This window comes from Paroedura picta, chromosome 10 (assembly GCF_049243985.1).
Source record: "Paroedura picta isolate Pp20150507F chromosome 10, Ppicta_v3.0, whole genome shotgun sequence".
Taxonomy (NCBI): Eukaryota; Metazoa; Chordata; class Lepidosauria; order Squamata; family Gekkonidae; genus Paroedura; species Paroedura picta.
Genome location: NC_135378.1, coordinates 65,506,619 through 65,523,791, shown reverse-complemented (window position 1 = coordinate 65,523,791; position 17,173 = coordinate 65,506,619). Strand labels below are relative to the sequence as shown.

The 17,173-nt window shown below is 39.8% G+C and overlaps 1 protein-coding gene across 50 annotated transcripts in view; it reads left to right on the top strand.

Annotated features, from left to right (window-relative positions):
* ANK2 (ankyrin 2) overlaps positions 1–17,173 on the top strand; it is a 331,669-nt gene that overhangs the window by 290,118 nt on the left and 24,378 nt on the right. For 26 of the 50 annotated variants that reach the window (XM_077300524.1, XM_077300529.1, XM_077300531.1 and 23 more), the window contains 5 exons: positions 512–637; positions 2,187–2,309; positions 6,284–6,316; positions 8,394–8,415; positions 10,896–16,880. In XM_077300524.1, coding sequence (XP_077156639.1) covers positions 512–637; positions 2,187–2,309; positions 6,284–6,316; positions 8,394–8,415; positions 10,896–16,880 — 6,289 coding nt within the window. The remainder of the gene's footprint in view (positions 1–511; positions 638–2,186; positions 2,310–6,283; positions 6,317–8,393; positions 8,416–10,895; positions 16,881–17,173) is intronic. The other 24 variants (XM_077300558.1, XM_077300556.1, XM_077300547.1 and 21 more) reach the window with 4 other exon arrangements.

Here is a 17,173-nt window from a genome sequence, read left to right as displayed (position 1 = left end):
TCCTGCCTTTTACTGCAGCCTATTGATTTTCTCCAAATGCTGCTCCTAGGAGACAAGGCACCCTCAGGAATTGCAGGAGGGATAAATCCTGTCAATTCCAGAAATTGGTGGAAATTACACATCCTATTTCAATAGTAGAAAATACAATCTGGATCCAGTGCTCTGTGTAATAAAATTGGACTGAAATGTACACATATGAATTGAAAGAATACATGGATTCAAAGAAGACACCATTTTCCTTCTGGATGAAATCCATAGAATGGATTTTTATGTAGTCATAGTGAATACAGATTTAAAAATTGGAACAGCAATGTAATAGGGAGACCAGTATAATTTAAAAACTGTAAGATTAATAATTCTTTAATGGGTTGCAGTCTGTTATTTTTTGTTGCTGTCTTTTTGTTTGCCGGGCTTGTGTCAGATTTCTTTTTTACTGCTTTCTATTAATGCCATTTTGTTTTAACATCATTTTGAAACTAAAAAGAAATTCATTTGTTCCTTATTCATATAGGTGCTAGAAGGAAAGCCCATCTATGTGGACTGCTTTGGAAATCTAGTACCATTAATAAAGAGTGGCCAGCATCACATATTCAGTTTTTATGCCTTCAAAGAAAATAGACTTCCATTATTTGTCAAGGTAAAGTTTCTATAATCATTTTGGGGATTTGTTCTATGGTGACTGTTGAGAACACTCAGCAAGTAGTGATGGTACTTTGTTTGTTTGTTTATTAATCATCTGCCTTTGAGAAAAAAGGGGATTACACAGTGTAAAGCAATGCCATCAGTGGGATGAGACATCAGTTATGCAATGCAATGGGATTAGGTTTACAGCAGTCTGAAATAAAGCATAGGGATGTGTCCAACCTCCATTGTTTCCTATGAGGGGAGGGGAAGAAATGGAGAAGACCAGAAAATCACAATGGAAGTTGGATGGGAAACTCACTTTGGGCCACCTGGCTTTGGGCACCCACTTTGGGCCACCAATTTGGTCACCTGGCCACCTGAGAGCCAGTTTGGTGTAATGGTTAGGAGTACGGACTTCATAGAGTTGGAAGGGGCCATACAGGCGATCTAGTCCAACCCACTGCTCAACGCAGGATTATGCCCTCTGTCCATGCACAGAGGGATTTCAAAAAAGAAACACCTTTTATATTTATTGGCCAAACAGCAGTTTACCCTCAAACCTGCTTTCCCTATTAGGCTAAACCTCTCCCATCCCTCCATCCCTTTATACAACCCAAAATAGTCTGGGTTTAGCTATATTAATCCCAGTGGTAAAACTAAAGAAATGAAATGGATTAATTGTTCAAGTTATTGACTGGATTGATTGTTCAACTCCTGATAATTGTTCAGTGTAAGACATTGTCGGCTCCTGAAAATTGTTCAGTTTGTAGAACTGGATGGATAAAGATAGAACTAGTTTCAAAAATATTACAGTTATTGCTATAGTGAGTTATGAAGGCAAGGGAGTTCTATTTAAAGGTATTGGTTTCTTTGTTTTAAAGTTTTGGAGGAAATTTCTACCTGACATAAATATGATTAATATCTAAGTTTAATCCTTTGACAACATTAAAGTGCCTTTCTGAGAAATACCTATTTCTTATGACTGTGGAATAACTAAAATATCACTGGTTAGCAAATGATGTAATTCTAAAGTACCGTATAAGGCAGAATATAAATAAACAGCTCAGAAAGTCACTTTGATTAGAGAATAGGACTGCAGTCTGTGGTCATATTTTCTTGTATATATCAACTTATTTTTACTGCCTTATAATCTTTTTGTCATGCCTGAGTCAGCTTTTTAAAATTCTGCATTCTTTTCTCATTCTCTAATGCATGTATTATTGTATTATTAAATTTATTGATTTAATTGTTTTCTATATTTCATAATTCATCTTGAGTCTTGGTGAATAAGGCGGGTGGAAAATCAAGTAAAGAGATAATAGTTTTTTCCATGCCCAAATGGTAAGGTTTTCTGAGACTCCTAACTATATACTGTGCAAGAGACCTCCCAAATTTTGCAAATCTTTGAAACAGCCATATTGGACCATCCCTTCCCCCCATCCAAGCTGCTATTATCAGTCATATTTAATAATATTTATAATGTCACATCTTTTTGTTTCATGTTATCTGTACTGAAACATAGAGAGCACATTAAACATTTGTATCTTGTATCTTCTTCTTAGGTTCGGGATACAACTCAGGAACCCTGTGGACGTCTGTCATTTATGAAAGAACCCAAATCTTCAAGAGGCCTAGTACATCAAGCCATCTGCAATCTAAATATCACATTACCAGTTTACACAAAGGTATTTCCCAGTAAATTTACAATACTACTAGGATTATGAGGCTTTCACTCACTGACTGAACTGTATTCTAACTTGTGAATAATATACCAACAAAAGGATATACAGAATTAAACAATAGAAAAAGACACAATTGGGTATTAGTGGCTATACACAATAATCTAAAGTCATCCTCATACAGTTGTCATATTAGATATTCTTTATTCCAATATATTCAGTTTTAATATTCTTCAATTATAGTCTCCAGTTGTAGTTAGTGACAAGCAGGTAGTTCAGATTTTTTTTGATCACTATGCTTTAGACTTGTGGTTCAGATCATGAGCTTCTTGTTGCAAAATTTAGGCTTAAATTGAAGAAAGTCGGGAAAAGCACTAGGCCACTCAGGTATGAACTAAATCATATCCCCGACGAATACACAGTGGAGGTGACAAATAGATTTAAGGAATTAGATCTGATAGACAGAGTGCCTGAAGAACTATGGACGGAGGTTCGCAACATTGTACAAGAGGTAGCAACTAAAACCATCCCAAAGAAAAAGAAATGCAAGAAATCAAAATGGCTGTCTGAGGAAGCTTTACAAATAGCTAAGGAGAGAAGGGAAGTGAAAGGCAAGGGAGAAAGAGAAAGATATACCCAATTGAATGCAGAATTCCAGAGAAAAGCTAGAAGAGATAAGAATGCCTTCTTAAATGAACAGTGCAAACAAATAGAAGAAAACAATAGAATGGGGAGGACCAGAGATCTTTTCAAGAAAATTGGAGATATGAAGAGAACGTTTCATGCAAAGGTGGGTATGATAAGGAACCAAAATGGTAGGGACCTCACAGAAGCAGAAGAGATTAAACAAAGGTGGCAAAATTATACAGAAGAACTATACAAGAGCGAGCTTAACATCCCTGATGACCACAATGGGGTAGTTACTGACCTGGAGCCAGACATCCTGGAATGTGAAGTCAAATGGGCCTTAGGAAGTCTGAGCAACAATAAAGCTAGTGGTAGTGACAGCATTCCAGTTGAACTATTCAAAATCTTAAAGGACGATGCAGTAAAAGTGCTACACTCAATATGCCAGCAAATTTGGAAAACGCAACAATGGCCACAGGATTGGAAAAGGTCAGTTTACATTCCAATCCCAAAGAAGGGCAATGCCAAAGAATGTTCAAACTACCGCACTATTGCACTAATTTCTCATGCTAGCAAAGTTATGCTCAAAATCCTACAAGCTAGGCTCCAGCAATATGTGGACCGAGAACTTCCAGAAGTACAGGCAGGATTTCGAAGAGGCAGAGGAACTAGAGATCAAATTGCCAACATACGCTGGATCATGGAGAAAGCTAGGGAGTACCAGAAGAACGTCTACTTCTGCTTCATCGACTATGCTAAAGCCTTTGATTGTGTGGAGCACAACAAATTGTGGCAAGTTCTTAAAGAGATGGGAATACCAGAGCATCTTATTTGTCTCTTGAGAAATTTATATGCAGGTCAAGAAGCAACAGTGAGAACTGAACATGGAATCACTGACTGGTTCAAAATTGAGAAAGGAGTTCGGCAAGGCTGTATACTGTCGCCTTGCCTATTTAACTTGTATGCAGAGCACATCATGAGAAATGCGGGATTAGAGGAGTCACAAATTGGGATCAAGATTGCAGGGAGAAATATCAACAACCTCAGATATGCAGATGATACCACTCTAATGGCAGAAAGTGAAGAGGAACTAAAGAGCCTGTTGATGCGGGTGAAGGAGGAGAGTGCAAAAGTTGGCTTGAAACTCAACATCAAGAAAACAAAGATCATGGCATCCGGCCCTCTCAATTCCTGGCAAATAGAAGGGGAAGAAATGGAGATAGTGACAGATTTTATTTTCCTGGGCTCCAAGATCACTGCAGATGGGGACTGCAGCAAAGAAATTAAAAGACGCTTGCTCCTGGGGAGGAAAGCTATGGCAAATCTAGAGAGCATCCTAAAAAGCAGAGACATCACCCTGCCAACAAAAGTGCGTTTAGTCAAGGCTATGGTCTTCCCAGTTGCAATGTATGGCTGCGAAAGTTGGACCATAAGGAAGGCCGAGCGTCAAAGAATTGAGGCTTTTGAACTCTGGTGCTGGAGAAGACTCTTGCGAGTCCCTTGGACTGCAAGGCGAACAAACCGGTCAGTCCTAGAGGAGATCAGCCCTGACTGCTCTTTAGAAGGCCAGATCCTGAAGATGAAACTCAAATATTTTGGCCACCTCATGAGAAGGAAGGACTCCCTGGAGAAGAGCCTAATGCTGGGAGCGATCGAGGGCAAAAGAAGAAGGGGACGACAGAGAATGAGGTGGCTGGATGGAGTCACTGAAGCAGTAGGTGCAAACTTAAATGGACTCTGGGGAATGGTAGAGGACAGGAAGGCCTGGAGGATCATTGTCCATGGGGTCGCGATGGGTCGGACACGACTTCGCACATAACAACAACAATGCTTTAGACTAGCGATCCCCGACCTGTGGGCCGCGGACCACATGTGGTCCTTCGACTAATTGGAGGTGGGCCCCGAAGGATGCCTTCTCTCCCCCCCCCGACCCTTTACTTCATCCCCCCCCCTTACAACACACTTCATTGTTGTGGCGTGTCTGTATCTTATTTTGAAGGGATGTTTAAACATTACCATAGCAATCAGAGAGCGTTAGGGCAGTGGTTGAAAGTAGAGGAGTAAACTACCCCCCCACCGGGCCTCAGTAAAAGGCGTTGAGTGGTCCCCAGTGAGTGGTCCCCAGCGTTGAGTGGTCCCCGATGATAAAAAGGTTGGGGACCACTGCTTTAGACAATATAACTAATCCTAAATCTGCTTAAGATACATTCTTTACAATACACTTACATAATTATGAACAATACACTGCAAACTCCTAAGACACTCACCAGATATCTTTATATAAAGGCACTGTCCTTCATTCAATCTTCCAGTGTTTAAGACCTGTCAACTACAAAAATATGAGTCGTGACATTCCAAGTTGTAACAGTTCAGCAAGTAAAAAGGGAATAAATCTGTTGAAATAAAGAATATCTAAACTGACAACTATCTGAAGAACTTTTCCCCACAACGCCTGTATATTATTGTGTATACACAATTGTGTCTCTTTCTATTATTCTAACTTTTGAGACATCTTAAATCCCATTATCTACAGCAGTGCATTTCACAATGTACAAATTCTATCTTTTGGATGAAGCCATTGATGAACATCTAAGTTATTTTTAAAATACATAATGATAAATGATAGATAAACTTGACATATTTTCTAGATCAGTGATTCTGGAAGCTGTATCATGCCTTGCTAAACAAAGTTTAGAGCAAACATTTTATACCAGATTAAAACAAAATTTTGGTATATTAGAGTGGCATTTATCAGTCTTTAGAAATTTTTAGAAATTTGGGAGCAGATTATTAACTAGCTTCAGTATGTAGGTTTCTGATTCTAGAGCCCTCTCCCCCTTCAACAGAACAACTCTCCTGTGAATGCATGTGAGTCTGTCATCTATATAATTAAATGCAGAGGAAAGCTGTCTAATATAGTGTGCATGTTGACTTCATTTTATTAGAATTGAAACATTACTGCTTCAAGTTAGACATATTTAAAAAATGAAAATAAATAAATTCAAAATATGTTTTCTTCATCTCAGGGACCTTTAGGAAGTTGTTTAGGTTCAGTGCTGGGTCCCGATCAGATATCTGACAGCCAATTATCTAGATGTTTTTAATATATGATATAAATAATCAAAGGCAACCATTTGTAGACAGCTTTCCTATATTTAATTTCCTTGATCTCTTAGCTTTTTGGATTGTATCTGACTCTGTTGTTCCCTTATAGGTAGGACTGGATATAATTGTGCTTGTTAGATTGTCTTGTCTGTTGGATGTGTCCAGAAATCATTCTTTTTCCTTTAACTATAATCCTGTCTTTCCCTGCTCTGTTTTTTTCCCCCTTGCATGACATATTGGGCTGAAAGGAATCAGAATCAGATCAAGAACAGGAAGAAGAGGTAATTTTTAACAAAAGAGCACCACTCTACAACTTCTTTAATATAACTGTGGCCAGGATCTAAAGAGACCAGATCATATATAGGGAGAATTCACCAATTGTCTTCACTCCAGTATCAGATTACACATGACTTCAGGTTCTCCTAGAATTCATAAATGTTTTTTGTGGGGTGGAACAAATATCCCAAAAGACACCACAGTGTGCACCTTCCTTTTAAATTTGCTTTAAATCGATGATGAGCTGTGTCTCAAAATCATGGAAATGGCTTCTAGCTTCCTTAGCTGCAAAAACAAATATAAAGATCATTGTCATTTTGAGTGTTACCAAAGCAGTTGGCCTCCGGGTAAAGGAAAATTGTATAGATGAGTATGCCATTGAGGCATTTGAATAAGAAAGGTCTGGCATATTATTGCCCTTCTCTAACCATATCCTTATCCATTGCTGTTCCTCTATATATTTATGAAATATATTTAGGGGGTGGGATGTGTCCGGCTGTCCAAGTTGGAATAGGGCCAATCAGGGTGCAGCCAGCTTTGTCCTGATTGGCCCTGCCCCTGTGGCTCCTGCCCTCCAGCCCTGGACTATAGCCTTTTTGCTCTCAGTGCCTGGAGTCAGCAGCAGGTAACCCTGGCCAAAGGGTTATGGTGGAGGGCTTGCTAAAAAGGGACTCCTAGCCTGCTACGCTGGGCCTGCTCACAAGGGCCTCCCAGCCTGCTGACTGCCTGGTAAGGAGCTCTGTCTCGGCCCTGCTAACGAGCTGCCCAGTCCCTGCCTGCCCTACTTGATTTGGCTGCGAGGTACGGCCCAAAGCCATCTTAAGCTGCCTAGTCAGGGGCCAGGTGAGGGGACCCTTTCAGGACCCGTTCTTAGGAACGGGCTTTGAAGCTAGTCTATGATATAATGTTGGAGTCTTTTTCTATTGAAGATGCCCCATGTTAGGAATCATCAGTGGTTCTCAGAGAAATCACATCTATTGTTGCCTTGCATAATATTTCTTGCACCAAATGCAAGGAAATCTTGTGATAGGGCCTGGAAGAGCTACGGGCCCTGCAGGATTTGTCAGCTTTCTGCAAGACAGAGCTCTTCCGCCAGACATATAGATGAAGCCAGGGTAGCTACTGGCGCTGTCAGCTGTGGATCTCTAGCTGAAACCAAGTCCTTCGCTCCCAGATAGAGAGTAATAGACCGTTACTGGACTGGGGGAGGGGAGTGGGTTATATATTTATTATCCACCATTGTGATATTGTGTTTTAAGTATGTTTTAATGGGTTTTATGGGATTTTATTGTTTTTATGAATTCTGTAAACCACCGCAAGACATTTGAGAGCGGCGGTATATGAATAAACAAACAAATAAATAAACAAACAAACAAACAAATAAATAACCAGTGTAAAGGTTAAGGTTGTAAAACTCATCATAGTATCCAATATAAAAGTATTATTAATTCCAAGTATTGGCCATTGGGTATTTCAAAATGGATATGTGTGCAAGTCCATCTATATTTCACTTATCCCTTTATTTTATTCATGTAGAATCCACTTTGAGTCCATATGATAAAGATAAGAGGAAATGTATAAATTACATTCAAAATGGAATATTATAACTTAATAATTTATATAAGGATAAACTGTACATCAGAATTCTGTCAAAAATCAGACACCAATGATTGCATGCTTGCTTTATATTTCTAGGGTTTTTTAAGTTTTCACCGAGCTTTGTCTGTCTTCCCACTCTTGCTGCTCACTGATTTCTTAAGATATTATTTTGATGCTCTCATAAGCGCTAGATAAAAAGTCACCTGCTTGTACCTTCCATTGAGTTAATCATTTCTGTTTGTCAAGTTCAGTTGTTTATGTTTCAGCTTTTCATATTCAGGTTTATCAGTGACTTAATAACAGGACAGACTACTTTAGCTTACTTATGGGGATTTCAGGGGGGGAATTCATTCCAAGGTGGTTGAGAATCAGGCTTCATGTCTTGCTTATCTTAGATGTCTTGCTTATTTTAGCTGCTATTCCAGGTTTGTTCCACTAGGACATTAAAACAAATAATTTCACTCTATTTGTGTTCTCTTTCAGATTGACACAACTTCAGAAAAACGTAAGATTTTAATTAAAAACACAGCGGCAAGCACAAAAGTAGCCTATTAATAAAGTTAAGCATGCAAGAGTTTGCAGTCTCTAATTACATCTGATGACAATATTAATTTCTAAACAGAATGATAAAATATATTTAGCTTTCAGACAAAATGTTATTTAGCTTGATACTAATAATTGAAGATTAAAATAGCAAGACAGTTCATCTAAGCATTCACCTTCCTTTTGACATTCCCTGGTGACCCTGCTATCGCTGTTAGATAAAATCCCCCATTTTATGATTTTTTAAAAATATATATTTTTGTATGTTTGACATGTTGCATTTTTTAAATAAATTACAGTATCACTTTTAAGAAATGACATACAAACGACTACTTCACTGAACAGTTTACATTAAATGTATACACATAAAAGTGATACTGTTTTCAGTAACCAGACTCCATTCCCTCCCCCCTCCCTATTGCTGTGGTGAAGTTTATTTTGTTACATATTTATGGCTTTGAACACTCTTCCAAGTTGAAAATTAAAGTTGAACTAAATAGAAAGGGGAAAATTTGTATTTAGATATTTTATAACAAAGAATTCTTTTGGCAAAACTTATTTTAGTGAAAAATCATAAGTATAGGCAGTCCATTGAAATTTGGGTCTGAGGAGTATACTACTTCTCCACCAAACACTGAAATATGGGGAATATGATTCAGGCATAGTTTTGGAACCCACTAATTTTAATAAAGTGTTAAAGTGCTTATCGTTGGCTGACCGTACTTTTTGCCCCCATTACCCTGGATATGTCCTAGAAAGAACCTAAACACTATATCTTTAAAATGGAAAGTCGGCCACTGTAGCCAACTGAACTGCATCTCAATTTGTGACATTACTTTAAAATAGACAGCTCTCAGTACTGTGAAAGATGAACTTCATTTCTGGAAGGATTGTTCTGGATTGTTTTTGGTTTGTTACCCATGGTACTAATCCAGGCAACAGTTAACCAGAAGCAGATCTGAAGAATGAAGCTCTATAGAGAAAAACTTATGGAGTCAGAGATTTCCCAGTGCAGAATTGACATATCAAGCACAATGATGGCTAAATGGGCCAGAGTAGGAAAGACTTACCTGTTTGCTTTCTGATTTCTGCTCATTTGTGGGCTGGACTGCAGTTTCTCCCTGATCAGGCTTCTCTCTTGTCTCTTTGCTAATTGGACTCGTTAGCCTCCCCCCCCACACACAAACATCCTTTTGTTACCCATATAGTTTACTGATTGCCCCACTATCTTACAGTTTATTTTATACGGTTCTGAGGATCTTGGAAGAGTTATAACACACTTTGTTTATTGAAAAACTGTGTTGTACATTTAGAGCATAGATATTTCTAAATTTCCTGATCTAAGATTCCCCTCTATCAGTTCTACTTCTCTTCTATATTGTCACCTTTCTAAGTTATTAAGTGCAATACTTTACGAGTTGATTCAAGAAAATAAATACTTCACCACAGTATATTGCCTATAATTTATGCCTTTTTCATTTATAACCATTTAGGTTTTGTTTTTGTTTTCCAATGTAAGGATACTTACCCTTCAATGTATGCAACAGCTTTGCTTTGCATGGAAATAACTTGGCTTACATATATATTGTGTGTATGTTTGCGTGTATGTGCCCCGTGTGAATGTGTTTGGTTGTTGTGCATTATATTTTTTCTAACCTTGGAATTCACCGTCGAGCTATTCATTGTTCCTTCCCTCTTACTCTAATTTTATTTTGATTTCTTCCCTTCGATCTATTCATTATTTGTTTTGAACAATGAGGATGTTCCAAGGAAAGGACCATGCCTCTTGACACAAAAGTCTGTTTGTGTGTATCCCCGTTTGGATGTCCTATATTCCCCTTAGATGAAATGCCGGTTTGCAGCTGCCTCAGATATTAATGCATTTTTGTTTATCATAGAGTATTACATAATTAAATGCAAATAAAGAATTTTGGACTTTTGATTATTATGCAAAAGTGTATTTAATTTTGGTTCTGACAGTTTGCTATCACTGGCTTTCTCTTAGAGGAGATCCACTTTCAATCAATTATGAAGTCCGACCCCCTCCCCTTTGTTCTTCTGTATTTTTATTTGAACATTGATCTGTAACACCTGAACAATCTTGAGATGCCTTTGTGTGAAAATTTCACTGTTCTTTTTTTTTTTCTCCATCCTTGTTTTTATAATGTTCTTGGTTTTCAAAAGCTTCGGTGTTGTATGTGTGGATGTTTTGTACTGCAAAAACTAAGCAAGTTATTTCCTGCCCACTTTCCTTTTCAGTTTTTCCCGTTAGCTTTGCTTTTTTTTTCACCCTCAGATTTGTGGATCCACCATACCCAGACCATTTTGTTGACTCTCCTACTGCTGCAATCAAAGACAGTCATTTCAGTCCTGATTACGTTTTTCAATCTCTATTTTTGATTTCCATTTATTTTCAATGTTTTTCCCCCATTTGCATAAAAGATGATGATGAAACAGAATCGACTGAAACATCGATCCTGAAAAGTCATCTTGTCAATGAAGTCCCTGTCTTGGCCAGTCCAGATTTGCTTTCTGAAGTCTCTGAGATGAAACAAGACTTGATCAAAATGACTGCCATCTTGACAACAGATGCATCTGAAAAGTCAGGTTCAATTAAAGTGAAAGATCTTGTGAAAGCTGCTGATGAAGAACCAGGAGAACCTTTTGAAATTGTGGAAAGAGTTAAAGAGGACTTAGAAAAAGTCAATGAAATTCTAAGAAGTGGAAGCTGTCCTAGAGAACAGCCAACTGTTAAGAGATCCAGTTCTGGAACACAGTTGATAGAAGAAGAATGGGTTGTTGTAAGCGATGAAGAAATTGAAGAGGCCAAGCAAAATGCTCCATTGGAAGCCATAGAGCCTGTCTGTGTTGAAATCAGAATAGGCAAAGGAAAAACAGATAAAGAAAAGAAAGACATGACAGGGATGGTAGATTATCTCAGTGAAGATCTCAATGCATATGTGTCACTTAACAAAGTACAGCCACAGACATTTCAAGAAGATGCAGTAGCTGAGAGATTTGAAGCAGTTGTTTTAAGCAGATCTTCTGACAAAAGTGGGCAAGATTCTGCAGCTGTTGAGAGCCAGGAGAAACAAGATCAGTGCAAACCTACCCTGGAAATTAAAAAACCAGTTAGAAAGAAATTAAAAGAAAAACAAAAGCCAAAGAACATGGAATCTAAAGGAAAAGAACCGCCTTCAGGGCTAACAATGGTTAGCTCTGAGGAGTCTTTAGATGAAGATCAAGGACTAGCCCCTGCAGAACCTTCCAAAGTAAATGCTGTTTCTCCTGTAATAGAAGAAACTCCCATTGGCTCAATCAAAGATAAAGTAAAAGCTCTTCAGAAGCGAGTGGAAGATGAGCAGAAGGGACGTTCAAAACTACCTGTCAGGCTCCCAGGAAAAGATGGGGCATCTGAAAAGCCTGTAACAAAGCCATCACAGGTTAAAAAAATTGTTTACAAAACAAAACTCCCAGCATCTCCTGCTGCCTCAAAATCACCAGCATCTCCTGCTGCCTCAAAATCACCAGCATCTCCTGCTGCCTCAAAATCACCCGCGTCTCCTGCTGCCTCAAGACTACCATCTTCTACTGCCTCCAAATCATCATCTTCTCCTTCTGCATCAAAATCACCATCTTCTCCATCTGCCTCAAAACTCTCCTCTTCTCCAGCTGCCAAGAAAGCTGTTTCGCCCACAGCTAAGAAGCCACCTTCGCCCACATCTAAGAAACCACCTGTTTCTCCCACAGCTAAGAAACCTCCAGTTTCACCATCTTCCAAAACGGAAAGACTTGAAGAAACTATGTCTGTCCGTGAACTGATGAAAGCCTTCCAATCAGGCCAAGACCCATCAAAGCATAAAACTGGACTTTTTGAGCATAGGTCTATAAAGCAGAAACAGCAGACATCTGACAAAGAGCCAGTTAAGAAAGGGGTCACTCAGGTAGACAATGAAAAGAAACGGGCATTGACACAAAAAGAGGTATCCAAAAAAGACAGTCCCAAGAGCAAAAAAAGCCAGGAACCTCAGGCAGAGGTAGGTTTGCAATCTAAAAAGGAGGCACAGGGTATCCCTGACATAACTTTGAAAGAAGATTCAGCCACGCAACAGGCAAAAGAGCAGAGTGGCAAGACTGACAAAAAACTTCCTGCAGTAGTCATAGCTAATGATGAAAGTACTAAGGATGTGACTCTGACATTTGATGACCATGGGGATATTGAACTCCAGATCACCCCTGACAGAAAGACTTCAACAGATTTTTCTGCTGACATAAAGGAAGAGCTTGAGGACAATGACAAATACCAACAGTTCCGGCACATTTCAATTACTGAGGAAGGTGAGCTTCACTTAGATCAAGTACTGACCAGTCCATTCAGTGTTACATTTCCATCAGAATTTGTGACAGATGGGTTTTTGCCCACTCTCTCCTTGCGCAGTGGTGCTTTGGATGGCAGCTCAGAGAGCCTTAAGCATGAAGGCATAGCAGATTCTCCGATTGGTAGCCTGCTTGATGGAACCCCACAGATCAGCTCTGAGGAAAGTTATAAGCATGAGGGCCTGGCAGAAACTCCAGAAACAAGCCCCGAGAGCTTCTCTTTCTCGCCAAAGAAAACAGAAACTGTTGATCAGTTGGAAGGAACCAAACCCGCCAGTGCAGTGCAGAAAACAGCAGAACCACATTCGCCAAAGGAACATTCTCCAACAAAAATTGAAAGGACAATTTCTGACACGGGCCTAAAAGATATTACAGAGACTGTAGAGGCTGATTGCCACCATTTGTCAAAAGAATCACAAATTACAGCTTCCAAGGAAGAGACAGACACATGTACAGATTCTAGCTCAACTTCTCTTACTGTCAGGGATGAGGTACCTATGCCCACTATGCAAGGACATTTAACTGAGTTGAATGAAACACATGACACTTCTTTAGAAAAAGAGAAGGATTCAGACAGTGTGCACCAAACTGTTAGTAAAGGACTGGAACTTTTGCTTTCTAGCCACGAGTGTGAAGGTCTTAGCCCAGTTGCTGATGAGTCCATAGCTATAAGCCATAAAGATTCACTGGAAGCAAGTCCAGTATTAGAAGACAATTCATCACGCAAAACACCTGATTCTCTTGAGCCTAGTCCTACCAAGGAATCTCCATGTCGTGATTCTTTGGAAAGCAGTCCTGTAGAACAAAAGTCAAGGATTGGAATTCTTCCAGGACCTGGTTCCATTCAGAGTGCCCTCATCAAAGCAGAAAACTTCCCTGAGCTGACACCTGTGCGGTCCAGGCTTTTACGAGACCCTGATGGAAGTGCTGAAGATGACAGCTTGGAACAAACATCACTTATGGAGAGCTCAGGCAAAAGTCCTCTTTCACCAGAGACTCCTAGCTCTGAGGAAATTAGTTATGAAATCACACCCAAATTAGTAGATTCACAGGCACTATCAAATATATCTAAATCAGCTGTGATCCCTGAAGTCAATGAAGAGCCAGATGATGATTCAGAAGGGGAGCCAAAGAAAAGGTTTACACCAGAAGAAGAGATGTTCAAAATGGTGACCAAAATTAAAATGTTTGATGAGCTGGAACAGGAAGCAAAGCAGAAGAGAGACTATAAGAAGGATTCCCCAACAGATGACATTGTCACAACATCTGATCTGGAAATCACTTCTGAAGCTGAAGTTGCATCTCCAACCACTGACAAATATAATGAGGTTCCTGCCATAGTGACCTCTGCAGCTGAATTGAGAAAGACTTCTTCCTCTTCAGAGAGTGAGCCAGAACTGACAAAACTAAAAAAAGAAGCTGACTCTGGGCTTTTAATGGATCCTGTAATTCGAGTGCAGCCCCCATCACCTCATCTTTGCAATATGGATTCCAGTTCCAGCCCTGAAGAAACGGAATTTCAGCCCATTGAGCCCAAACAGCAGGCTTTCAGTACTGAGGAGGAGAACACAGAATCAGATAAACCAACAGAAGAGGCAAAGATGTCTGGTGATACCTCTCTTGCCTCTGATGCTAGCATTATAGCACAGGCTAGTGAATCAAAGTGCTACAGCACAGATGAAAGTGATACAGTTAGCCCAAATGGCCCTGTGATGCACCCTGAGGAGGCATTCTACCACTCTATTGGTGATGATGCCCAGAAAGTAACTGATCTGAATCAGATCTCAGAGGCATTGCGCCATCAGCATGATTTGGAAGCAAATGAAGCAGCTGAGAGGGTATCGCACCAAGACCTCACTGATACAAAATGTACAGAGGGTTCTTGTGTACCTGGTACCTCTCATTGCTGCACACCATCACAAAGTGATGAACTGGCTACTGATGTTTCACCAATACACTCCCCTTCAGAAAAAAATATGATTAGAACTGACATAGGTTTTGAGATGGCACAAAGGGATTCTTGTAGTACAGAGCACTCTGAAGAATATTCATCTCTGACCACCCAAAAGGGTGAATGTTGCAGTTATATTGAAGATGCTAATGAAGGTAGTGCTCTGACTATAACAAGCCCTTATGAAAATGTTCCCTCACAACATTTTTTTACTAGCCCTGAAATTAGTACAGGAATTGATTCAAGGATGAGAGAAGATCAGTTGTCTAGGGATGGTTGTTCTGCTGAACTAAAAACGACCTTCACAGATGAAAGTAGAGTAACAAGCTCTCTTCAAAGAACAACAGGTTCTGAAGGTTGCACTTCAGAAGATGTCTATATGGAGATTGAATCGACGCACCTGAATGTCTCTCAAAAACAATCAACTTCAATGCCTTCAACAACAGTCCCTGCATCTCTTGATGAAGCTGCTTTACAGGATATCAGGGATGAAGCTGAGAAAATTATAAGCCAAGTAATCATAACCAGGACAGATGTAGACTCGGATAAGTGGAGCGAAATACGTGAAGATGATGATGCTTTTGAGGCTCGAGTGAAAGAAGAAGAACAGAAGATATTTGGCTTAATGGTAGACCGAAGGTCACAAGGCACCACCCCCGATACTACACCTGCCAGGACTCCTACAGAAGAAGGGACACCTACCAGTGAACAAAACCCCTTTCTTTTCCAGGAAGGTAAATTGTTTGAAATGACAAGGAGTGGTGCTATTGACATGACCAAGAGAGATTATTCTGATGAAAACTTGCAGTTTTTCCAAATGGGTCAGCAGTCTCAGGGAGAGGTGTCATTATCTGAAGAAATGAGAGAAGCTGAAGGCCTAGAATCTCCCCAGTCAGAACTATCCTCAGTGCCATCTGCATCTTCTGAATTTGATGAAGCTGATACCCCTGTACAAAGTTCACTCATACCTACAGTGGAAGATGACAGCTCTAGTTCTTATAGCACAAAGGGAGATATCAAATCTAGAATTCCTATCAAAATGGGTATTTCTGCTTCTTCAAAGTCACCAAAGAAAGAAACTGCTGCCTCTGATGCTGACCTCTTCTCTGGAGTTGACACTGATGGTGTGTTTGATAGCTCTCAGGTGCCTTTCCCCATCTCTCCTGAGCAGACTGTGATTGATGTACAGTTAGATTTTTCAACAGTCACACGGTCTGTATATTCTGAACAGGAAGATGATTCTCCGGACTCCTCACCAGAGGAGCAGAAATCTGTCATTGAAATCCCTACTGCTGCCATGGAAAGCATGCCTCCTCCTGAAGGCAAATCCAAAATCCCTATAAGGACAACTCACCATTCAGAAGTTGATTGCCTCCCTTCAGATGACTTTGTGGGCAACCTAGAAGAACCACAAGGTGATGAATCCAAACCAAAGTCAAAAATTCCAGTCAAAGGAATTTTCCAAAGAATTGAGCAAGAATGTATATACACAGAGACATCAGTATGGAAGCCAGAGTCACCTAAAGCTCATGAAATAACATGCAAACATCCTGTGAAACAAGATAGTAGAAGCAAATCCGAATCAGATGCAAGTGCCTCCATGGACTCAAAAACGAAACATTCAGACAAAGTTAGAAGCTCTGCTGAGGCAGATGCAGAGACCAGAGAGAGGGTGGGTGAGATGAGGCTTGAGCTAGAATCAGACGAGCTGATGACTGCCCAACCAAAGATATTTTCATCGCGATTGCCTGTTAAGAGCAGAAGCACCTCAGCTTCCCGCAGTGGTCTTAGTCCCTCAAAAGAAAGTAAGGAACATTTTTTTGAACTTTACAAAAACTCCATAGAATTCTTTGAAGAGATTAGTGATGAAGCTTCCAAGTTAGTGGATAGACTTATACAATCAGAGAGAGAACAAGAATTAGTTTCAGATGATGAAAGTAGTAGCGCCCTAGAAGTTTCGGTTATTGAAAATGTGCCATCCATTGAGACCCAGCAGTCAGTTGCCGAGGACATCTTTGACAGCAGGCCCATTTGGGATGAGTCCATTGAGACTCAGATTGAGCGTATTCCTGATGAAAATGTCCCTGATCATGTTGAAGGTATTTGCCAGCTACTGAGATTCCCTTTGCTACGCATGTCATGAATCGCAATACTTTGTCCGTAGTTTCTTCTCTTTTGTTCTGTTGCTTTTTGTGCGTGGCTTTGTGTCTCTTCTTTTAACAAGCTTCCTGTGATTGTCAATGTGTTGTATGTAAGCTCTTGTGGGTTTTTTTGTGTGTGTGCTGTGTATGTATTTTACTGTTTCCGAAACAATCTCAAGATTGCACACTGCAAATGCGTCTGAAGCACAAAACAAAACCGCTTTTTAATTTTTAAGAAGTACTTTTGTTAA